General features: G+C 52.6%; 1 protein-coding gene across 2 annotated transcripts in view; it reads right to left on the bottom strand.

Annotated features, from left to right (window-relative positions):
- Window positions 1-24404, bottom strand: part of ASTN1 (astrotactin 1) — a 270174-nt gene that overhangs the window by 70979 nt on the left and 174791 nt on the right. For both annotated transcript variants that reach the window (XM_024551717.3, XM_045189330.2), the window contains 4 exons: window positions 17699-17773; window positions 10827-10964; window positions 10189-10339; window positions 1996-2162 (listed from right to left, as the gene is read on the bottom strand). In XM_024551717.3, coding sequence (XP_024407485.2) covers window positions 1996-2162; window positions 10189-10339; window positions 10827-10964; window positions 17699-17773 — 531 coding nt within the window. The remainder of the gene's footprint in view (window positions 1-1995; window positions 2163-10188; window positions 10340-10826; window positions 10965-17698; window positions 17774-24404) is intronic.

The following is a 24404-nucleotide window of genomic DNA, read 5'->3' as shown; positions in this document are numbered from 1 at the left end:
CAACGGCACTGCCCTTTACGGGTGACCCTGGGTCAGGTGATTAAGCTCCTGCTCGAGTTTCAGTTTCCACATCCGTCAAAGTGCTTCTCTGGGTTGCTGGGAAGGTTACACTGACACGATGAACGCACAGAACTCCCGCTGGGCCTAGCAGACGGCACCAAGCGTTTCTTCCGTTATTACTCGCGGAGGCACAAATGAGGCCCGTGTTACTGCGCTTGAACTACTTGTTCTCCCCAGTTTCCATTTACATATTTGTGCGAGCAAGTGTGAGCAGAGCTCTTTCATTACAAGTGCTTGTGACTTGGTCTTTATGTAAGAATCTCAAGTCAAGGACTTCTTTGTCCGGCTATATATAGTAGCTTGTCACGTGTCAAAAACACATGTACTGAATTCCGACTGACACGTGGAAGAAGTCCAGTTAGGGGCCTGCTGCATTAGTCCAGGCACCAGAGGTGACTCTATGGCCCCAGTGCAGGTCAGGGGCAAGACAGGGAGGTGGCTCCGTCCTTGAGCCATAACACAGTGTTTCTGGACAGGATTTTGAAGCTGGAGCTCCCTCTCAGGCCAATGTCAGCATCTGGACAGCTGCCCCTTACACATGGCCCCGCATCCCCACTCCCCTCCGCGTTCCTGGCCATGTGTCCCCCGACGCACACTCCCTTCAGGGCAGAGACCAGGCTCGTATCCTGCTGCCTCTCCTGTACTAACACCTAACTCAGTTCTCTGCACGACCTAGGGGCCCGATGTGCGTTCATCAAATAAATAAAGCTGTGCAACTTTGGCTGAATTTACTGCCTTTAATTGAAGTGGGTCGACCGCAATGATAATATTATAGAGACGTGAAATTTCAGATCAAGCTCCCATTGATGGAATGGGACGTTGTAAGAAACTGAATGTGAAAATTGCTTGGTTGCAAAGAAATAAAATAAAATGAAATAGAATCAAGTAACATTACTATTCCACCAAATAATCTTTTTGTGATTGTTCAGCAGGAACTGGCTTTTAGCAACAATCTCACGTGGTTTTATTATTATAAACATTGATTTCATCGCAAGCCTATTAGATGGTGAGGGTCCTTGAGGGCAAGAACCACACGTCCTCCATGACCACAGCCCAGTGGCCAGCGTGGGTGGTGGCATAAAGGCAGCACTCTGCCTGTCGGGCAGGAAAAGGGTGGGGCAGGGAGAGGCGGCCAACGAGAGAGGGCGGAAGGGAAGAGGGGAAGGGGAAGAAAGGTTAGGCAAGCAAACTAGGGGTGTAGAAGAATGGCCCGAATTTTTATTTACTTTAGAAATCTAACATGAACCTGTCATTAAAAATAATTCCAGTCAGGGGTGTAAATTACCATTCTGAAGGAGCTATAGACACTTTTTAACACCACGGAGGGCCTGGGTTCTAGTCCTGATCTTACCGACTCCCCAGCCCTGGGGAAGTCAGTCAACCTCCCCGAGCCTCACTCTTCTCAGCTGTGAGCTGGGGTGGCACTGCCTGCCCGCTGTCCCCAAGGAACTGAGCGGATCCACAGACAAGGGCTCTTCACACAGAGGACGTACTACGTCTGGGGAAGGGTGGCCGCACAGAATACCGGGACTTTGGGGGCAGAATGTAATTACGCTTCACTCCTCCAAAGATGGCCCCCTTCCCTCTCCTCTGGCAGTTGATTAGTTTCACACACTCTTTGCCAAGCTTCTCAACCACGGAAAGGCTGTCACAAAACAGCTAATTAGCAGTCCCACAACACACAGCTGGAAAGTTCTGGTGTCAGCGAGCAACACTGTGGCCTTTTTCCTGGTCTCCAGGGGTGGGACTCGACCTTCCCTGAGGGGCCTCCCCACTCTGACTTGAAAAGCCCTCCTGTCCCAGTCCCACAGGCTCTTCTGTCAGAGCCCAAGGGCTGGCCTAGGGTGACCACTCATTCCCATAGTCTTCACTAGTGTCAGCACTAATGTCCCCCGTCCCAGCCCACTGGCTGGCCACAGGGGCTGCTGGACTCACCCACAGAACATGAGGATGTTGTACAAGGCGGGGTCGTCCGGGAAGGGCGCCACCTGCTGGAGACACAGCTGCTCGCAGCCGCCGTTGAAGCCGTCAGAACAGTCCACCCCGATGTGGCGGTCGTAGCAGCCAGAGCTGTCCTTCATGGGGCTGAGTCCCGACGGGCACTGGCACAATCAGAAAACATCCACACGGGTGGGTGAGTCGGGGGACTGGGTTCTCTGGACCCTGGCCTGGAACTACTGATCCCGATTTTAACACTCAGCCTTGAAACCATTCACATTGGTAAAGAATGCAGAAATTTCCCACCGCGCTGGACTTCCTTTAAAAGCAAGTGGCCTTTCTTGCCATCTTGCTTCTTCTCTCCGGGCACAGATCACACACATTTGCATTAATGCCGATTCCTCCAAACAGGCTGGCAGGGAGCAAGGTAGCAAGACAGAGCGAGGCGTGCTGGCCTCCCCGCTGGGCCTCAGGGCGGCAGAGTGTGGACGTGATGGGCCAGAATGAAAATGCATTAGCGGAGACTCCTCTGGGCTAGGGCAAGGGGGCGTTGCTGTTTGGCTTTAGTATTAATAAGACTTTGTTTGAAGTGTCCAAAGCACTTCGTCAACATTGGTGCCAGACACCGGTGTTGGAGGGAGCGGACGGAGGGAGCCAGGGTGTCCCACCGGAAGGAGAGAGTGGACTTCTGTGACTGCGGAGGGTGGTTTGACTGCTTTCCTAGTGGGACTGGCCACTCTCACGTCCTACCTGCCTCAAGGACGCCCTGCGGGCGGCGCCCGGACCTGAGCACCCACAGGCGTTTCGCTCGGGCTTGGACTGCATCCCTGTGCCCTGGACACTGTTAGAGTGAGACAATTAGCTTCTCTGCACTGCCACGCCCTCAGGAAACTCCCTGAGAATGACAGCAAAGGAGATGATCCGGGGAGACCTGGCCAGAATTGGGCGGCAAGGTGGGCAGCAGGAGCGCTCATAGGGCTCCCATCCCTCGCTGGGCGCTGTCCGCCTCACTCACCCCGCTCACTGCACACACCCCCTGGGGGCCGACAGTGTGACCACCCCCACCCTGTGTGTGAGGAGACACAGTACAGGGAGGGTCACTTCCCCAAAGCCACATTACCATCACAGCGGGAGCACGCAGACCTCACGCAGCGGCCGCCCCATCACTGGCTCCCACCGGGGTCAGGGTCTCTCACACAGTCACCCTTCGCCACTCACCAGGCCCCCAGCACTCTGCTGGGAGCTGGAGGTATTTCTTCTCATGGCACCTCCTATTACCCTCACGGAACAGACGGGGAAAGCAATAACCCATTAATGCAGGGGCTCCTCACCGCCCTGGACACCACCTAAGAGCCAGGGACTATGCTTGGCCATCCTGCTTCTGTCTGTGCAACATGCCCTGCACACGCGCAGGCCAGCGGATTCTCTGCCACAGGCTGGAAGGGGGCAGACAACCTGCCCGGGGCCAGGCAGCGTGTATGGGGCAGAGCCGGCCCTGCTTTGAATGGTCGTGCCATGTACGTCAGCTAGCTAGCTACAACGCACTTCTCCAAAACCAAAACCAAGCCAGAAGCGACTTGCAAAACTCAGAGGAACAGCACTGCACACCTCCCCTCCTGTGCTGTCGCCTGGCTGTCTCTTCCTCTGGGCTGCCAGGCACCTTGGCCTAGTAGCCCGGCTGCTGCAGCGCAGGTGGGCCCCGAACACCCACCTCTCCTCCTCCCTGCATCCGAGCCGACGATCACGGCAAGATGTGCACTGTTTGCTGACACTAATTCCACAATTTCCCAAACAAACGGCCCCCCGGTGGGCCAGCCAGGCTCCCGGCCGGTCCAGCCCCTCTCTCCCTCTGAAGGCAGCGGGCGGGCGTGCTGGAAGGTGAGAGCAATCTCGAGAAGTTTCCAAGGGCTGCCTCGTGCTGGGCAAGCCCAGATGTTCCAGACAACGGTAAACGAGCAAATGAGGCAGCTGAGGATTGCGTCCCACGTGTGGTTAGCCCCCCACCCACCTGCTTCCTTGGCTACCCAGCTGTTAGGCCAGATGTACCACCAGAAGGGAGCTGGCGTCACCACTGGGGGGCAGCCTGGGCAGGGACGTGGGGACTGAAACACAGACGTTTGGAATTTAATGGGTGCCATGAGTTTTTTTTTCTTCTTCCTGGACAACATCATCAAAGTAGAGACAAAGCCAGTCCTCCTGTTATCCCTCCTCCCGTGATTTCAATCCTCCTACCAGCTAGCTGTCTCCGTCACCACCAGTGCCCACGGCCCATCTCCTCAGCTACCTGCTTTTCTCCAGAATGCACGACCAAGTGTGATTCACACAAAGACTTCACCAATGAAACTCAGGCAGGCCTTGCTGCAGAGTTCCAACACCTGGCACGTCCACACCTTGTCTGACCCTGGAGTCTACGATGGCATCGGTGTGCCATGTTGGACCACCTGATATTTGCATCTTCTTAGGAGGTTTGAAGGGAAGTTTGCTGCCTTGGCTTTTTCCTTTCTTATGAACAAAATTAAAAAATAGTAACAGCTCTTAGGAACGAAGCAATTGTGCATGCGGGACAAGCTACATATGTTATCTTCAATGCCGACAACACTGGCAGACTTTTTTCATTTTATACAAGGCCAAACTTAAACTCAGAAAGGTTAGGTGGTAACTCGTTCAAGGTCACAGAGGTGGGAATCAGATTTTTGACCTAGATCTGTCTGTCTGACCCCAAAGTTCATGCAAGGCCCTTCCACTCAGCCACGCTGCCTCCGAGTCTGGGAAAACCTGGGCCCCCTGGGGCCCCCTAAAGAAATAAAGTCACCGCGTCAACCAAGTAAAGCAATCCTGTAGATGTGTTGCTCGTTTGTCTGACTGTCTTAAGAAACTCCTGGAGTCTATTCTGAAATCAATTATGGATTTGTAGCTTCGGTCTAGTATTTATATTCTCTCTCTCTCCTCTTTCACGCAAACACCCCACCCCCAGTCATGGTGAGAATATTTAAGGACAAAACACTGCCAACTCTCCAGAGCAATGACCTTGAATGCAAGGCAAGATCCCCCATCACCGAAAAAGATGCAACTATCTTTACTTCGCTGTGACTGACTCGGGCTGTGGTTCAGGGTAAAACATTTTGAAAGATTTCGGGGGAAAAAAAAAGCTGGAACTGAAAATAGAGTTTTCTCCTTAACACTTGTTGAACTAGAACCCGCATGGCCCAAGGAGTCCAGTCATTCCATTGTCCCATGGTGTAAAGTGCTTTTTGCCTAATGTTCCTCGTGCTGTTGTAAGTCACATTCTGGGCTCCTCAAAACCTGTATCTGAACACAGAGAATGTGCTGGCTCCAAACCACGCCCTCTTCCTAGAAGGGTCTGCCCCTGGAGCCCAGGTGTGGGAGCAGCCTATCCTTCCTCTTTACTACTGCTGGCCATTCTCCTTCCCTGCCCCACGGACAAACCCTTGAAAGAGAGCTGTTTGCTCCAAGGTCACACGTTAACCTCTCTTAGCATAGGTTGCGCTAAGCAGTCCCAGGGCCTTTAGGAACCACAGGCTCAAGAAGAAAATTCTCTGTATTATGGCAATAGCCTTCACCCAGCAAGGAAGTCTAATAAATGAGCTTACATTTCAGTGACCCCTAAAATACACAAGGTTAATCATCTTTCATGAGAAGCTCATGGCTTCTCCACTTATTACTGGTCTGAGGCATAATTTGCTAATGAGCTTAAAATGATTTTCTCCTTTCAACTCCTTTTCTTCACCGTCTTTCCCTTCCTTTTCTACCAATGGCCTTGAGTTGACTGATTGATTACTTCGGAGTCTAGTCCAATGTCGCCATGCCTGAGACACACACACCTGAGTGCAGGGGATGAGCGGAGGCTCTGTGTGCAGAGAGCAGGAGTGACGGAAGAGGAGCCTCCCCCTGTGCCTGAGCCTGCCTTGCCTGACCTGGGCGATTCATAAAACATGCCACCATCGTCCCTACTCCAAATATGTCCCCTTTCCCTGCATGGCGCTCTGACTCCTTTCCCAAATAGTGATCTCCCGAAGTTTTCATGAGCTCTGACGTCGTAACCCAGGCCATTCAGGACCTCTCAAAGGGAAAAGTGTGATGGATGTGAGTTTCAGCTTCCCGCCTCCCCTCCCCCCGACAGCTGCGGGTCTCTGGGGAGCACTCGGCTGCTTCCTGTCCCACAGACAGGAAGAGAGAGGGGCATCTGAATGCTCTCTGCACATCTGCGCTCCGGGAGAGGTGAAATGACACATTCGGTGGGAAGCCACTGTGGACAGCATGTGGGCAGAAGGGCGACGGGGTCACTGGGTAATTCGAAGCTCGTTAGAGCATAATGATCTGGCAGGGAAGGTCATGTGTTCTACACGAGACAGCTGGCGAGTGACCTCCAGCCTTCCGAACGTGCAGCTGCTCACTGAGCACGTGCAGACGGATCACAAAGCAAAGGCATGTGGGCCCCTGTTGGGACGAGTGTGGGGACGAGTGTGAGGACGAGGAAGGAGCAGTCTCACATGGGCTTTCCACTGTGTCTTAGCACGGGAAATCATTCCCAAACTTTATTTTATTTTACTGATTTTAGAGACAGAGTGGGGGAGAGGTGGGGAGGGAACGAGAGTGGGAGGAGAGAACAAAGAAGAGAAAGAAACATCCATTTGTTGTTCCACTTATTTCTGCTTTCACTGGTTGATTCTTGTTTGTGCCCTGACTGGGGATCAAACCCACAACCTCGGAGCATCAGGATGATGCTCTAACCAACTGAGCTAACCAGCCGGGGCTGTGAACTTTCAAAGTTTTACGTTAATCTTCAGTAGGTAGGCTTGATAAGAATAAGGACGTCTTGGCTAAACCGGGGAGTGGCTGGGCCACAGTTCTGCCTAATGAGTCTGCCTCAGTCCCCACTGTCCTCTTCCCCTGATGGCCACCTCTTCCCCTGATGTGCGACATGCTCCTGGGAACCTGTCAACATGTCACCTTGTATTTGACAAAGGGGCTTTGCAGATCAGTTCAGGCTCTTGAGATAGGAGATGATCCTGGATTACCCAGGTGAGCCCATGTCATCCCTCCAACGTGGGAAGGGGACACAGAAGGGGAGAGAGAGAGGGGGGACTACAGAGGAGCGGTCAGAAAAACGCAGTGTAGCAGCTTTCAGGATGGAAGAAGGGGAGCATGAGCCACAAAAGGTGGGCGGCCTCCAGAAGCTGGAAAAGGCAAGATCACGAACAGATTGTGCCTCAGAGCCTCCTGGAAGGAGCAGCGTCCTGCTGACACCCTGATTCCAGCCCACGGAGACCCACATTGGACTCTCGCCCACAGAGCTGGAAGACAGACGTGAATGAGCGTCGCTTTAAGCCACTGGACCTGCGGCGATTTGCTGCAGCAACAGGACACGAATTCAGTGACTTTGCAGGGCCCTGTGGGGCTCCACAGAACAGACAATGGCTACTGTTGTGCCTTCCAGGTGGGTCTACGGCTCTCACCTTGGCACAGGAAGGCCGGGGTAGAAGCAGGACTCAGTTATCAGTGGAAGAGGGCTGCCTTCTGCTCTGGGAAGCCTCCCAAAGGGTTGGCAACCCCCACTTTTGGAGAGTGTTCTGGTGGTACAGGTCTGTGACTTTCACGGTGCTCGTTCCCTGTCCTCAGAGGCCATATAAACAATAGGGCAATTAACTGGGCAGCAATTAACCCTGTGGGAGTCCGTGCAGAACCGAGAGAAACGTGTTCTGCCTTCCTAGAAAGAAGTGGGGTTGGCAGCTGAGGTGGAGCGAGCCCCCACCCCCGAGTCTGCCATGCGTTCAGCAGGAGACTAAGGGGTACGCTCCGGTTCCGCCCACACCCTCTCCCAGGCTCCCGCAGGGCCAGTGGGTTCTGAGTCCTTCCTCTCTTTCTCTTTCCACGAATCCATGACTTTTCCCCAGCAGCCTTTCAGTTCAGCACCCTGAGAACAGGACGGCAGGGTTCCTGTGTGAGGACAGAGGACAAAGGCAGGTGGCACAGCCAATGGCTCTGTCCTCCGTCTACCTCCCGATGACACGGGCCCCTCTGCTACACGCCAGGGCTTGAGGACAGCACTGAGGCCCAGGGGAGTCAGGTCAGCTCAAAGTCAAGTCCCTAATCTACGTCTCAGGAGGGTCACAAGAGCCATGATGCGGGGCCCATCAGCTCTCAGCCCATCGGTCCACCTGCACCAGGGATCCCACGCTTCAGAACCAAGGGAAATCAGTCCCCTGATCGCCCTGCCAGTCAGCCAAGCCCCACCGCCCTCCAACAGCCATGTGGGCCAGTGACTTCAAAGTATGCTAAGAGCAAGCCCCGGTATAACTGGGTGACTCTCTGCAGTGGCTCCAAGCCTTATTCCAAACGCACATGCATCAGAACCAGTCCTGCCAGCCCCGTCCCAGAGGTCACAGTGTTAGAAGTACAAGACTCCATCAGCACAGCTCTACGCCAAGCAGAAGGGGCCAGGTCGCCAACAGAAGGCTTTTGGCAGGCAGATGGGTAGGGCCTCGGGAAGGGGGCAGAGCAGCAGGGAGAGATGGAAGGTCTGTGCATGTGCATGGGCGTGAGCGTGCTCAAACTCATGTGGAGCTGGCCTGGGGGTGGTGGGAAGGATGTTCACGCATGGGCAAAAGCAGTGTTTTAGACCCAAGAGAGCAATGCAAAGTGACAGGGTGAAATATGGATGAACAAATGCGGGCTGAATAGTAAACAAACATCAAAATATAAATAAAAGTGTCTCAGCTGGGACTTCATTAGACAGTGAGGTTGTCTCCTCAGGGACCGAGGTAAGCAGCTCATTGCTGAAGACCTCGGAAAGCAGACCAGCCCCAGGGAGGGGAGCATGGACTGACTCCCTGGCTGCCTTTGGAAGACTCGGCTGGAAAAGCACTTCTCTTTGTCTGTGTCCTGAGAGTCCGCCCTTTAACTTTCCCCTCCCTTTGGCAGATCTGCCAGGTTCTCCGCCTACCTGCCCCTTAGCTTTCTCTTTCCCTTTTTGCTTCCTCTCCCTGCTCTAATGAATCAGGCTCCTGTGAACTCTGCCCCATCTGTGCAAGTCGGGGAGGCCTCAGGCCTGTGGGGACCCCAGGTGCACATCCCGCTCTGCTGGACAGAGGCTCCCTGAGCAGAGCAGGTGCCCAGAGACGGGGAAGAGCAGGGTGTGAGCGCTGGGACCGGCCCAGCATCCTCACAGCTGGCCCCTGCTCTGAGTCCCCTTCCGAGAGCACCACTGTCGGACCTGGAAGCAGGATGAGGCCCCCTGTTGTCCCCAGGGCCTGGAGCTCCTGGCTGTGCCTGGAGACACTGCCGAGCGGCGGGTCTCCGTGAACCCCCTTCCCTCTCCTTCATGCCCACTTTGTGCCTGGCTCTCCTGCCTTCCTTCTCTACCCACGCCCTCCCCTCTCTGTGGGAGCTGCATCGTCCTGCCCTTAAAGCAGAAAGGGCTAGAAACAGACAACAGTGTCGTGTGCGTGAAAATGACAGCACACAGGCCCCACAGCGGACGGCTCCATCTGCTCCTGCCTCCATTTACCTGCATGGCTCAACAGGCTTCATTTCACAGCACAGGCGACACCTTGGTCCGCTCTAGTCCACACAGCCCCTCCAGTCCTCAGCATCGCAAATTTGACATGCAGCAGTCTCCACAGATAACAAAGCAGACGACCGCCTCACTGCCATGGTCTCAAAGGGGACATATTTTAATTTTTTCTCCACCGTTCTTGGTGTCATTTACCTGGGTAGGTTTCTCCTAAAATTTCCGATTGCAATCAATGTAATTTGACTGTAGACAAAGGTAGGGGTTCCCCCCCCTAGAATGTCCTGTTAGAGTAAGTACAGTGTATTTCCTATTAGAGTCAACAGCATATACTATCAAGCAGTTAATTAGTTCTCAAATCGTTTGGGGGTGTCCCTCACCAACCAGACTGCAAGATGGGAGAGAAAGAATCCTGGTCTACAGTCCATGAGATGTCCCTCAGGCAGCTGCAGGTGACCAAGCAGGTCCTTCTTGACTTACTGACTGGTGACTAGCTTCTCACTTCTGCCAAGAGAAAACTCATAGTTTGGATAGTGGTTTCAACAAGGGAGGGTTATTCTGGACCCTCTCTCTCATTCACAGTGTATTTTTGTCGACCTGTCCGCATTGTGTCTCATCCTGTACCCCGTCCCTGTTATGACCCAACTGGGCCGACCTACCACACAACCAGAGGAGTCCAGCTTGCGGTCCGAGATGCAGCGGAAGTTCTTGCTGCATCCCCCGTTGTCCTTGCTGCAGTCGCGCACGGGCCCAAAGGAGTCCAGGAGCACCTCCAGGCTGTCGAAGGAGGACGAGGTCATCAGCTCCTCCCTGTGGGGAGAACAGCAGGAGTAGGGAGTTGCCATGGGGACCCCATTTCACATTCCTACCTGGCCAATCAGGTCCTGTCTCACTCTCTCGGGCAAAAATCTAACATCAACCACACTCTGAGCCTTGAACTGACAAATTACAGACACTCTCCCTATCTGGGAACCGAGCCAAGGTGGTAACAGTGCCTGGTCAAAGGAGGAGGTGTCCGTTGGGCTAGGAGATTAACATATTATTGCCTGTCAGCCCACAGGGGTGCAGGGAGTGCTTACACGCTCTACTTTTATACCCCCCCATGCCTGAGCCTGGGGGTGTGCAACACCGACCCGACAGAGTGGGTCCTGGCGCTGCGTGGGGGGGCTGGGAAGGCGGCGGCCACCTTCTCTTCAGCCACTCAGGATTCCTTCCCCAGCGCCTTGCTCCTTCAGGTGGTTTCTCACTCAGCCTCTGAAGCCAGGTCTGGGCCTCGGCAGGCCCAGGCCGGACTCACCTGACCTCCACCGCGTCCTCCATCACTGTCATGTCCGTCTTGCACTTCGCTGAGGGATTGATGGCCAGTTCAGCGGGCGGGATCACAAAGCTCTTGCTGAGGGGCAGCCACATGCCCTCGCCAAGGGTGTAGGTGAATCTGCAGGGACACCCAACAACGCAGGTGGTTAGGGCAGGAGGACAACTGCCCAGCGGGAGGACCTGGCGCCTTCTCAGCCCTCGCGTCCTCTGCAGAAAGGAGAGCTGATGGCCACTTTGTCAGTGGGACAACAGAGTGAGGAGGAGGCGGAGAGGCACCCCCGCTCGCACGCCCAGACAGGTCGGGGGAATGGATCACGGTGCCCACTCACCAGCTGTTAAAAGCGGTTTGTTTTATATCAAGTCACACGAAATCGAGTTCCAGATTCCTTCAGATCTGGAGCTGGGCTTCCCCAGCCTTCAGTCGGATGTGCTGGGAAGCATTTTAATGGAAGAGGGGAGCCACCGCCCATCACCCCAGCCCTTGGTCTGCACATGCACAGTGGCAACCATGGTTTCTCTGTGCCTGCAGGAACCCTGCCTGGGAGAAAGGAGGAAGAAAGCTCCCCTTCTCCGGCTTCTGAGTGATGGGAACAGGAACTCTGAAGCCCCGAGCCAGGGAGGAGAGAAGGAGACACACAAGACAGGCCCACAAGAACGCTCCGCGCTCCTCCACACCCCCTCAGCTAATGGCCTTAACTTCAGGGAGGGAAGATTTGGGTATTTTTTCATTCTCATAACATGGGCTAAAAGGAATAAAAGAATCAATCAGCATTTCAAGGGAGAGCTTAGAGAGACCTTGAGAGATTATTTGTTTATTTATTCCTTCATTTTACTTCAAAGGCATTCAAGTGTTCTGTGTTCACAGTCAAAGCTGGCCTGTGGGACAAAAGCCAGTGTGGAGGGGCATCGCAGGGCTGGGGCAGGCTGGCTCAGCCCCTTCCAACTTGGTGTGGGGCGGGGGCAGGGGGCGGCGGGGGTGCGGAGCACGGGGAGGGTGCACACCACTCAACAGAACCCCGCAGGGCTCCACCGGCATGCTGGTCACAGAGGACCACTTCCAAACCCTGCTCCTTTCTCTCCCGAACCCGCAGGCACCCCTCCCTGCTCCCTGGGGCTCCCCGAGATGCCAGAAAGCCTGGTGGGTGGCGTGAGCTCTTGTAGGAGAAATGTAGTCCTCTCTAGAATGCCGGCCACAGAGAACGCCTGCTGACCAAGGCTCACCCCCGCCCTGAGGACAGTCCTTGGCACGAGGGCAGCTGTGAGGAAACAGGTGCCCCGGGAGAGGCAGAACCACTGAGAAAGCGGGAGGAGGCCAAGGTCTGGGAGATTTCCCTCCACTTACACCCTAACCCTTGCTCCGGTACTTCTCTGCCCCGCTGGGCAAACCTCTGCATTCGGCATCTCTGAAGGAGGTGCTCAACTCTTCCCATTCACAGGGGCATGAGGCATGAGGCGGGCGAGGTTTGTGCAGGGAGGGGTCTGCACCAGATGAGGGAAGCCCGTTGCTATGGGATAGGACCCACCATGAAACTCTTGTGTAAACAGCTGGCAAAATTGAAGGCCCAGCAGCCCCTTTACACAAACACGCATGCATGTCATCTGGCAAGATGAAGGGACCCATATTCAGGGCAAGACATTGCCCCGAGGGGCCTGGAACCTGGGACTTGCAGGGTAAGTGTGGGTTGGCGGCAACAACCTGCAAATTGTTCCTGTCTCGTTGCATTTTGTAACCGGCATTCTGCAGATGGCAACAGTATCCTAGGCAAGGTGGGCGGGGCCTGCCGATGCTCTGTATCACGGACTGGTTCAGAGGGAACACGTCCAAGTGTGAATGGTACCAGGGAGGGGAGCGTTTATCGGGACACAGAGTTTTTGTTTTCTCTTTTGGTTTTAAAATTAGAAGTGTGGCACTGAGGCACAGCAGCCAGTCTGTGGCCTGTAGCTTAGAATTTACGTAACAGATTTTAGGGAACAGGTTCTGGCAGTTCGAGCACTTTCTGATGGTTTTTCTTTTGGAAGAGAGAGGTCCATGTCCATCCACCTCCGTTTTCCCTTCCGCCTCTGCACGCAGTAATGTGTCCAAGGAAAAAGCAATCTACTCTTTCCCCACGGGAAACTGCTAATGGCACCTGGGCCCACAGAACAACGTCCACAGCTCCAAAGATGTCACCTTGAAATCTGACTCTAGTCCCTAAAGATGCCTTCATTTCTCACCTCTTTGCTTTTGCTCCCAGTATTTCTTCTTCCTGAATTTTCTCCCGTCTTCTTTGCTGGAGTCCCACTCATTTTAAGGCTCTGTTAAAGTCCCTCCCCTTCCAGGAAGCTCTCCAGGACATTCACGCTAGACCCTCAGGCTGAGCAAGGGACCCTCCCCGCCCTGCACAGGCACATGGTCCCCAGCTGCCCTGAGATGAACTGTGCCCGTCTTCACCTGTGTGTCCACCACGTGAAGGATGTGCTCTCTTGGATGGCAGAGCTTTGACACAAGTTCTGGCCCAAGGAGGTCACTCCATGAATATTTACAGACTGATCAATACATAGATTGCTCTTTAGTTTGCCCAGGCTACTCGGGGAGATCTTGAATTTCAAATGTGAAGGTAGAAGCGGTGGTAAAGATGGTCCTGACACAATTTCTGGCCCAAAGAGGCCACTCATTAATATTTATGGACTGATCAATAAGCAGATTGTTCTTCAGTTTGCCCAGGCTACTGGGGCAGATCTCCGATTTCAAACGTAAAGGCAGAAGCGGTGGTAGAGACGGTCCCTCCTTCAGAGCAAGATTTGGGTGAGCCTTGGGGCTGGAATGGATTTAACAGTCAAGATAGATCTGGCCTTGATATTGGGAGGAACTTCCAAAGTGCACAGCAGCTTCTGAGGCATGACACCGTACCAGGTTCACAAGAAAGACAGTGTCATCTTCCATCTCTGGCAGGGTCAAGGTGAAACCCTGCAGGGAAAGCCAAGGCAGGTGTGGACCGAGACTCACCTTTCCAAAGGACTCTCAAAGGGGCAGGTGTTCTGCGGGGCTGCCTCCTTTAGCCTCACAACAGCCCCCCCGCGCTCGGTCACTCAGCCCCATTTTACACATCTGTCTCCTAGTAGATGGGGACACTCAGAGGCCTCACCATGGTCACCTCCCTGAAGTGGGTTGGTCGGACTCTCCAGTGTGGCTCTCAGCAGCTTTCCAGCCCATACCAGCCTGTGCCAATGAAATTCTAAAATTTCCTTTTATCTGCAAAATCTAGTAACTCCAAAAACCAAATATAGCGCAAGCTGTCAGAGAAAAGCTGTGTCCTGAAATCTCATCTGTCCCTCATTCATGCCGATTTGGCAGGAACAGCTTCAAAAAGCCACCCAAGAGAAGTCGGGTGAGCATCTGGAATGCTTTCCCAGGCAGGCCCTTCTCATGTGACAGCTGGTGGGGACCAGCACAGTTGGTGGCTCAGCGGTAGGCCGAGCCCTGCACACAGCCTTGTTAAACTAGAGCTTGAAAATTCTGTTGAGATGCAAATCCTAGCCAGAGGGCAGTGGGCAAAACAGGCCTGTGCTCTGCTGTGGTGGGGCGTGTAGTGGGACTGGGGGAAGAGGACAAATTGCTCCTGGCCTGGCCCCGCCTCTGTCCCAGAACGGGCCATCCAGGAGGACGGACTGGTCCCTGGGAGGCAGGGACACCCTTGGGAGGAGGGTTTCTGAGAGAGAAATTCGGTCTGAAGGAATGCCTGCCACCGGAGGTCCCGTGGGATGGCGTGGTCTCAGCCGCCGTGGAAAGAACATCTTCGGCACCAGACTGGGCTTGGTGAGAAGACTCAGCCTCTCCCCCTGGACCCTCTGAGACTAAGCCTGGGCCTTCCCAGGCTCCTTGGGACTGCAGATTACCAAGGCTGGCTGAGCAGCAGGTCTTTCCCTCCTCTGGTTCCGAGTCCTTAGGAAATACCTGAGACGATCATCTGCAGATACCTGTGGAAGACCTACCGTATTCAAAACTTCATGTTAGATGTTAAATAGTTAAAGCCATATACGATATTGCCCCTTCCCTCAATGAGACAACCATTCCATTGCAGAAACAAACAGGCAACTTCAGACGGGGAAGGGTCAAGTCAAGGAGTGTGTATAAAGGACCCAGGGACAAAGATGATGGGGAGGGGACTGAATGTGGGAGGTGGGGGCTGGGTAGGGCAGGGGAGAGTAATAGGGGAAAATGGGGACAACTGTAATTGAACAAAGTAAGTAAATAAATAGGAAATAAAATAACTGACAAATGAATATTACGGCCAGCATGTTACAGAAATTTCGAGGAGGAAAGTCACTGTGGACTGCAGAAGCTTGAGAGTAGCGTCTCCTCACCCTGAGAGCAGATTAGAATCGCCGTGGTGCTTTTAAAAAAAACATGCACGCCCTGGTTCCCTCCCCCCCAGAACTTCTGAATGAATTGGTTTGTGCTGGGTAAGGTCACTGGTTGTTTTGAAGCACGCTGGGGATTCTTCCCATGGAGGGTCCAGGTTGCAACACTACACTTGGACGAGACCCTGTGGGGTCAGGGACTACCTCAGTCACACCTGTTAGGTCACAGCTGCAGCACCTGAAACAGTGCCGTGTAATAGCAGACGCTCCGCAGAGGCTGAGTTTAGCTGGGACTTGGTCTCTATACCATGGCAACGGGCAGTGTTTGTGCCAGGTGAGAATATGCCTTCTGGCTGGAGGAAAGAGTAGGGACAAACACAGAGTAACAAGCATTTGAGTTCTGGGTGCAGTGGGTCAGTTAGAAGACAGAGCTAAGAATGGAAGGTTCTATAGGAGAAAAGCAGGCTATTAAAAGGGAGCTGTGCATTGGCATTCAGCTGTGGAAAGAGTTGAATGTCAAGATTTACATTGTATTCCCCAGTCCAGGGAAACGTGCCCTGGCTGGGAATTCATCAGAAGTCACTGGTGAGCAGAGCGGCCAGTAAAGAGTCAGGGGCTCCTTCAAGGAGCTGCACTCGCTGACCAGGTCACGGGGTTTTCCAGGCCACTGGCACTTGGTTTGCTCAGATCCTGGAGTGGTTTCAGGTCAAGTTCTTAACACCTGAAACCTGGAAATCACGACCCACTTGTTTCATCTGAGAGGTCTGTGACTGTTGTGCCAGCAACCAAAAGGATTAATCACTTATTGGTTGACACTCTGGCCCCCGAGAGGGCTGCCCACCTGGATCAAACCACCCAGCCCATCCCCTCTGCAGAGCTCCGGCGGCACATCCGGTTGGCGGCTAACGCACTGAAGAGAGTAAACGGCGCGTGCGGGAATAGAAACAGTTTTTGTCCGAGTTCTGCTCTAAAGTCAATCTAAGGAAGGCCCTTGCTTTTCAGAGGGTTAGTTTCTGACTTTTAGGGGAGCGGGACCGTGTCCACGGTAACCACCCTGACTGCGCCCGGCTGTCCCCATCTGCCTTATTGTTATCACCCTTGGAAGGTCCTGGCAGGCCAGCAGTGAAACAAATGGGGAGGGAGTCAGCCAGACGGTAAATCATTGCTGGAAGCTTTAAACGCCCAAGTCAGAGCCCAAGGAATACCGCTGACTTCTCTCGTAGCACAAATCCTCAAAAGCCGCCCGCGGCCAATGCCGTAAATGTGACTCAGCCCGCCCCAGGAGAGACAATCAGGAGAGAGAAAGGGGAACGGGAGGCCCCGTGAGGAGGTGATGCTGTAAATCTGCACTCTTGCTAAGAGCATGCCTTAGGAGAACACGGCCAAGTCCAGTCCATCCCCAGCCAGCAGGGAAGGAGCCAGCTCCAGGAGCAAATGCAGGAGCAAAGCTAACACCTGGGCCAGGACTGGCTGACAGGAGGGTCTGGGGGAGGGGTTTGGAAGAATAGCAGTGAATATGTGAGCTTAGCACACTGTATGCGTGCAGTGAAAGGAAGCAAGTTTGGCCTGGCCTGCTCACTGCTCCTCTGAAACACCATGTGACAGCTTAGCGCATCCTTTGCCATCAGACACTCCCACAGGACTATTTACTTCCTCCACCAGAGGGCGCTCTCGGGGAGGGTGATGTGTCCCTATCCACACCACCAGGCCAAGCACAGTCGCTGGCACCTAGTGGGCCCTCAGCAAATGCAGGTTCAGTGACGGATAAATGAACAAAATAAATGGATGATTAGATCTTAGCTTGGAAATAAAGATAGGTTCCAGCTAAAGCCTGGTGTGAATTAAACTTTATGAAAATCCAATAGTTCATGGCTGGAATCCAAATTCTTCCTCTGCGTGTTGACTTTTCTAATATGTGCTACTCCCAGGTAGGCAGGTAGAAATTTGAGAGGGAGTAGAAACATCTAATTTAATCAGGAGGGTGGTAGATAAAAGAAAATAGTAATGAAGTAGAGCTGGGAGAAGGGGGAGGTGGTGCGGAGGGGGGAGATTCATTTTGAGCAACGTAGGACTTGATGAGGAAGGTGTGACTTAGACGCACAGCGGAGAGGCAGAAAGGGATGCCAGACTGCATGCTCAGTGGCAGTTTCTGTGCCAGGGCTCTGCCTGCGTGACCTCCTAACTTCCTCATAACAAGGGCTCCAGGCGGGGAGTGTAGCCCCATTTAACAGATGTGGAAACTGGGGACAGCAAGGGGTTAAGTGAATGACTGGGGTTGAGAGAGCAGGCACGGCAGGAGGCCAGGACCTGGGCAGGACCTGGCCTGCAAAAGCCTCCACGCTGTCACCAGGCATCACTGTGGGGGACAAATGTGTTGTTCCCAGAAGGGCAAAAGGGCTAATGAAAATGTTTGCAGTCTTACACTTTACCGCTAGGAAAGCAAGCCCTATGGGAAATTGGGATGTGGGGTTTGGAGACACACAGAAGCAAGTCCCTGGATGGGCCACTCACCTGAATATTTTATCAGAAGGCTGTTCTCCCAAAACCAGGTCAAAGCCTCGCTGAAATATTGTGTAAGGCCAAGGCCTAAAAGGAGAAAAACATCATTCAACTAAAGTCGACTCAACAAACAAACACTCCCTGAACATCCACCCGCTTTGTGCCAGGCACCACGTGAGATTCTGGAGACCCAAAGACGACAAGACCCGAGCCCGTCTTTAAGAGTCTCACTAAGGTCAGTGTGAGCAAGAGCCCACACGCTGGAAGCCGAGCAAGAGCAGAACCGATGTAGACATTACTGACCCAGGAGGAGAGGGAGATCTAAGGCACATGACAACCGGAACTACATATTGAGTAGAACGGTATCAAGGTGGGCCTCACGTCACTGTAATTCACGGTCCTTCAGATGCGGATTGAACAGAAACTGAGCTTTGCCTCACTTAGGAGGGGGCAGCTTGATTTGCTGGGGAAAGTGAAGCCTCTGGAATCAGACAGTTCAAGTTCAAATGTTGCTCTGCTGCTGAACCAGCTGTCTGACTTTGGGCAGACTATTTGTCTTATTGGGTCTAACTTCATCGCTTGTAAGGACAGGGTCGGTCACAGCTGCCTCCGAGACCACTGTGAAGATGAAGCAAAACTTTGCGGCCAAAGTCAAGGCTCATACGGGCCCTCCACACGCTCCCTTTTTCAGAATGACGTGAAGATCGTGGGTCTTCTGGTTCCAGATGTTTTCAGAAATTTTAATGTCACTCATTATTCAAAGAGAAAAAATGGAAATGGCATTTTAACAACAATCCTTAACTACAGTCTCCCTGGTAAGCACGTAGGCGCTGGATATACCTGAAAGAGACACACCTGTTTCTATTAAATAGTATGTATCTTCTCACTAACCAAGGTATCCAACCCCACAATTATGTGCTCGTTCAAGCGACACTTCGTAAAGCGCGGACTTCTGTTGGGGACTAGATAGTTGAACCCTGGACAACTGAGCCCTTGCTCTCAGGGACACGCAGTCCCCACACATAACCAATTATACTAACCCCATGACCCACAGGATTTTACTGTGGACAAGCCTTTAGTTTTCAAGGACTATAAAGAGTCAGGAGAATAAATCCACATAATTGTTTGGGGCTACGCCCGATACCAGGCATTCACCCAGTGGCTGTCAGTGGGGTGTGGGGGTGCCACCCAATAGAAGGCAACTTGCGGGAAACTTGCAGCCGTTGAACGACATGATGACTGAGGTCCCGGGAGGCTCGAATGGAGCCGTGCTCCGGGCAGCTCAGCAAACAGCACATTTCCCCACGTCCTCAAAGTCCTGAGCTTCCTGTTGCTCGTTTACAGCGACGAGAACCTGCTGGTCAGCACCTGGGCTTCGCTGCGGACTCCACCCACAGGTGAGCACAGAGCAGCGTGTACCACTTTTACGTATGCTGAATTTTCCGGGTGCAGACCTCCCCTATAAACTGGGGGGAGATTATATACTGTTACCTAGAAATTCTACCATTTCTTTATAGTTCTGGGAAATCAGGTCATTGCCTCCCGCGCCGTTCATGCTCTTTGATCACCAACACAGACTCGGCATTGGCCTAGACTGTCTTCACGTCGATTACGCGACGGTGCCTCCACGCTGGGCGCCAATATCTCTTAACTGTGTTTCTCCGGTTTTAATGTTTCCACAATATCTACACACTAAAACACTTATATCATTATAAATTACTTCCTTACTAGGCAAGATGCTTCTTTTTGAACATTTTCTGTATATCAATTTTATGATTGATGGACGTCACTTAAGGGTTATAAAAGGGGTTAAAAGCACATTTGTTATAAAATAGGGCGCTGGGTCCGATGAGGCTGAGAACCACCAGCTCAGCCCGACCAGCTGACCGCCGGACCGCTCCGAGGGCTCGGCAGCTGCAGAGAGAGGCCGTGCGGTGCCTGATGGAGTGCCCGGGACGAACGCATTCATTTTGTGTGCTTACTATTTATAAACAGTTTATTCCTGGAATTCAATTTGGAACTATTCTGAGGCCACTAAAATCGGCCCCAGAATGTCCCCAAATACTGTCCTATGAATAACTGTTGCCTCAAACAGCTCTCCTCCATGTGTTTTTAATACTTTGCTCTGTGCATTGAAGGCAAACCCACAGAGTGGAGTTGAAGTCTGACGCTTTTTGAACAGTAAGTGGTGGTTTATGAGCAGCTAAAAAAAAATATGACTTAATTCAAGAAAAAGTCTAGACATCATGACTGGTCCCATATGCTCCTAGACACCTAGAAAGGGCAACCAAGAGAAAGACAGACAAGTGACTTTCGCTCTCTTTTGGGGGAAGCCACATTCTATTTACTATCGGTTTCGTGATTTCAAATAACATACATTCCGCCTTTGAGTCATCTCTAGTACTCAAGGCTGGTACAGCGTAATGTGCGATTACAGTGAATTCTTGGCATGGTTCCTGGGTTACTTGAAAATAAATTTTGAGGAGCCACATTTTAAAATGAGCATGACTACAATGTGAACAATTAGTTGCGTAGAATAACATAAATAAACCTATAGTCAAGCCCCGGGCGATGAAATGAGACTAGGGTTGGGCACGGTGGCTGGGACGTGGGCTCCGGAGCCAGCCTGCCTGCTTCAAGTTCAGCTGCCCCACCACTCGCGCTGTGACCATGAACAAGTCCCTCAATCACGGGCGTCCGCACTTCCTCCCCTATAAAACGGGGCTGATGGCGACCCTTGTATCCATTCAAACCCGGCAAGGTTGCTATGAGGAGAAACTAATCACGGAGTTAAAGTGGTCAGAGCAGCGTCCGGCACTTCGTGACATACAAGTGTCTGTTCAAGAAGTCAATTTATTTGTTACCTGAGTCAACTACACATACCAGAGTGAAAAGATCCCCCATTTCCCTAGAGAAAGAGGTGTCTTGCCCGAAGGTGCAGATTCAACGGCAACCCCAGGCTTTTTAACTCAGATGGCACCGGCACACGTGTTGGCCAGAGAGAAGGCAATGGGGAGCATGGGAAGGCCAGGCCCCCCCACCCGTGTCCTTCCCAGCGATCGCTTCGCAGGGCTCTAATTATACAGTATTGACAGTAAATACACACAGAGAGGAAAGAGCGGATTGTGAAAGGGGAAGAGAAGTCAGTGGCAGAATTCTCCAGCAAAGGGGTAAACAAAAGAACTCACTCATGTTCTTCCCACTTGTCAGGAATGATCCGTCAGAGAAACGGGGAATTCTTACTTGGTTTCCTTAGCAGATATTTATGGAGGGTCTCTGGTGTGTGAACTGTGTACCAGACAACGGGAGTTGGTATAAGGAGAGTCTTCCCCTCAAAGGGACCTACCGTCTTTCTGAAGAAACACACACGTGTGCACAGAGGAGAATGAGTGAAAGGAAGAGGGGTGGGGTTATGGGGCGTAAGCTAAGTGATGGTGACAGTGGCTGTGTCAGATCACACATCCTGGGTGCCGGGAAGGCTGGTGTCGGCAGTGCCTGGCGTGATCCCTGGGGGACCACACGGGTGGACACGCTCCAGGGGGCCGTGCAGGAAGAGGTAGGGACAAAGGGATGAAGAGCCGGACCTAAAGGCACCAGCAATACTTCGGCGCTGAGTTACCGGAGACCAGCTGGAAGGAAAGGCCTGCGTAGGACTCTCTGCGTCCGGGTAAGTGAACTGAGCTGGCCTCACCAAAGGCCACACAGGCCTGCCACTGGGCCACGTGTCCGGGCTTAGCGGGACCCTGCCTTGGGGATGCCCAGGAGGAGGACCTAGGGCCTAAGTACTGTCCTTCTGTCCCTGCTCTGTTTCTCACTGAATGGGCTCCCTTTGGTCACAATGGCCACTGCACATCCTGGAGACGGGCCTCCCACAGCTCCAGGTCCGGTCCTTACATTGGGAGAGAAGGGAAGGAGCCCTGGGTGGAAGCTACAAACCAGTCTCCCTCTGGTACCTCAACCTCAAGCACGTATGAGTACCCCGGAACCCCAATCCCTCCTTCTGTAAAATGGAAATCACGAGGGACAGCGTATTTCCCATGAGCCTCACGCTGTTGAACGAAGTGTGTGGAAATAAAGTTCAGATCCTGGATAATCTTTGATTATTCATTCTTAAATCAACTTGTCTTTTGCACTTGCTTTCTGTACTTCGCGTGTGTGTGTGCTTAACATAAATGATCTCATTTAAAGGTAGAACTGTGGAAAACAGACACAGTTGCTGCCTCTCGGTGGCTCAGTTTTCTCAGCTATAAAATGGGATTACAACAGCCCACCAACCGCATGGGACTAAATGACTTAATGTGTGCAAATAACTTACAATAACCTTGGATCCAGTGCGTTCTGAATAAAGGGTAGCTATTATCCACACATTATTAGGAGAGCTGGTTCTAAATGTTGAAAAAGGGTTTCTACTAATGAAATTATAGAAGCCTATAAAATGATTTTCAAAATGACAATAATAAACAAAATGCTGTGACTCCCCCCTGCCCCGCAAGTTCTGGATTCAAAGATACATCTTGACCCCCAAAATTGGCAATAAAAACAAATACATATGTCAGGATGATTAATTTTATGTGTCAACTTGACGGGGCCATGGGGTGCCAAGATACTTGGTCAGACATTATTCTAGGTGTTTCTCTGTTTGAATGGGATTCACGTTTGAACTGGTGGACTGAGGAAAGCAGACTGTCCTCCCTTCGGTGGGTGGGCCTCGTTCTATCAGTTGATGGCCCGAATAAAACAAGAAGGCAGACCCTCTCCAGAGTGAGACAGAATTCTTTCGGCCTAACGGTCTCCTGACTGAGACATCAGTTTTCTCTGCCTTTGGACTCAACACAAAAACGTGACTTTTCTTGCACCTTCAGCCTCCTGGCCTCCAAACTGAAACTGCACCATTGATGCTCCTGGGTTTCAGGCCTTCGGACTCAGGCTGAAACTACACCCTCGGCCCTCCCGGGCCTCCAGCTCGCCGACTGCACGTCCTGGGACTGGTCAGCCTCCACAGCTGTATGACCCGGCTTGTGTTCTGTTTCCTTGAGGAAGGCTGACTAATACCCACACGTACACATCACAATACAGAATCCACGCGAAACCTTTACGTCCACACAAAGCATGTCAGAGAATAAGGGACTGAGGGGACATGGGCATGCACCCCAGTTATGCAGGAGACCTAGTGCCTTGACCTCTAACACCTGGCTTCTGCTTCTGCAGACTCACGGATGATCAGAGAGCCCTCAGGTGGGGGCAGTGGGCCCAGAGACTTGCAACCCACATATATTCTGGGATTGAGGGCTGCATAAAGTGAAAGGAAGACATCGTGAGTGGGTCAGGGAAAGCTGTAATGGTAGCTGCCATTGATTGAATGGACACTGGCCACCAAGCCCAGTGCCACACACGCATCAATCATGTCACAAGCATCCAGACAGCTCCCCAGCTATCCAGGCTGCAAAGGTAAACAAAGGTTTAGCAAGTTAAGAGAACTGTCCAAGGTCACACCGCTGGTCAGGGACAGAGCTGAGTGCTACCACGGATCTCAGCGCCTGTCCTTTCCCCCACGCCTCGCTCTCCCCCTCACCGTCACCAGCACGCAGCTGCTGCAGGAAATGCACTGGGGCAACACCAGGGCCCGAGACAGGGGTGTGGCCTGCGCAGGGGCCTGGCTTGCCCGCCCCTGGCCTGCGGGTGCAGCTGGTGCGAGTGGTGGATGTTATCCATGGTGCACAGAATTGCCTGCCCCGAACCTGTGTTTTCATAGGCCAGTTCTAGCACACACCCGTGGTATTAAGGCCACCTGTCTTCCTCTTCAAATGTTCTCTCCTTGACAAAGCTCCTGAGTCTCCCTTACCCCTGCAACTTTCACAGGTAACATTTGGCAGAATAGTCCTCAAGCCTTGGGGGGGACATCAGATTCACCCCACATTTGGGTGCAATGGTTCTCAAACTTTAGATGATCTCATTCCACATATCTAGGGGGGACCAGACATTGGTAGTTTTGAAAAGTTAGGTGGATGGTTCTAAAGCACGCAACAGGTGGAGAATCACCACCCTCACCTGTGCACCGGTCCCATGCCCCTCACCCAGCGAGTCTTCATGAATGAGTCACATCCTCTACAATGCGATCGCCATAAAAACAGCGACTGCGATGCAGCCCGAGGCTTGCTAGGACCCCCGTTGTAAATTTCTGAATAAGCATGAGAGATGAAGCACACTGAGTTCCTTCCTGTCCCCTTTCTCGATGGATGAAGAGTCCCAAATCTCATTATGGCTCCATCAGACATACATTTGTTTCTTTACACTGTTAGCCATTTTGACTTCAGTGGATCCGCATTTCCACTGAAAGAGTATTATACAGATGTGAGACTTTTGTATATTCATAAAAGCACCCACAGGTACAGATGCCTCCCATACACATACATACATGTGCCTGTGCGCATGTTACATGCACACACACTCACACACGCTGCCACAGCCGCAGCCATTCCGCTGGGGGCGAGGGGAAGGGGTCAGATGGCTGATAGGACTCACTACTGCCTGCCTCCTCTGCTCTTAAAGTCCTGGCGGCTACCGTGGGCCCTAACAGCAATCCTGCAGAACACAGCCACGGGGAGAGGGTTCCCTGCAGACCACTACTGCCCGTGAGTCACCCCTTGACTCGAGTTTCGTGGGTGGGCTCTGGAGTCAGACAGGCCTCCATTTGAGTCTGAGGTGCAGCGTGGATTCC

The sequence above is a fragment of the Desmodus rotundus genome, chromosome 12, assembly GCF_022682495.2.
Source record: "Desmodus rotundus isolate HL8 chromosome 12, HLdesRot8A.1, whole genome shotgun sequence".
In the NCBI taxonomy this organism is placed as follows: Eukaryota; Metazoa; Chordata; class Mammalia; order Chiroptera; family Phyllostomidae; genus Desmodus; species Desmodus rotundus.
Note: the sequence above shows the minus strand (reverse complement) of the source record. Positions and strands in the feature narration are given on the sequence as shown.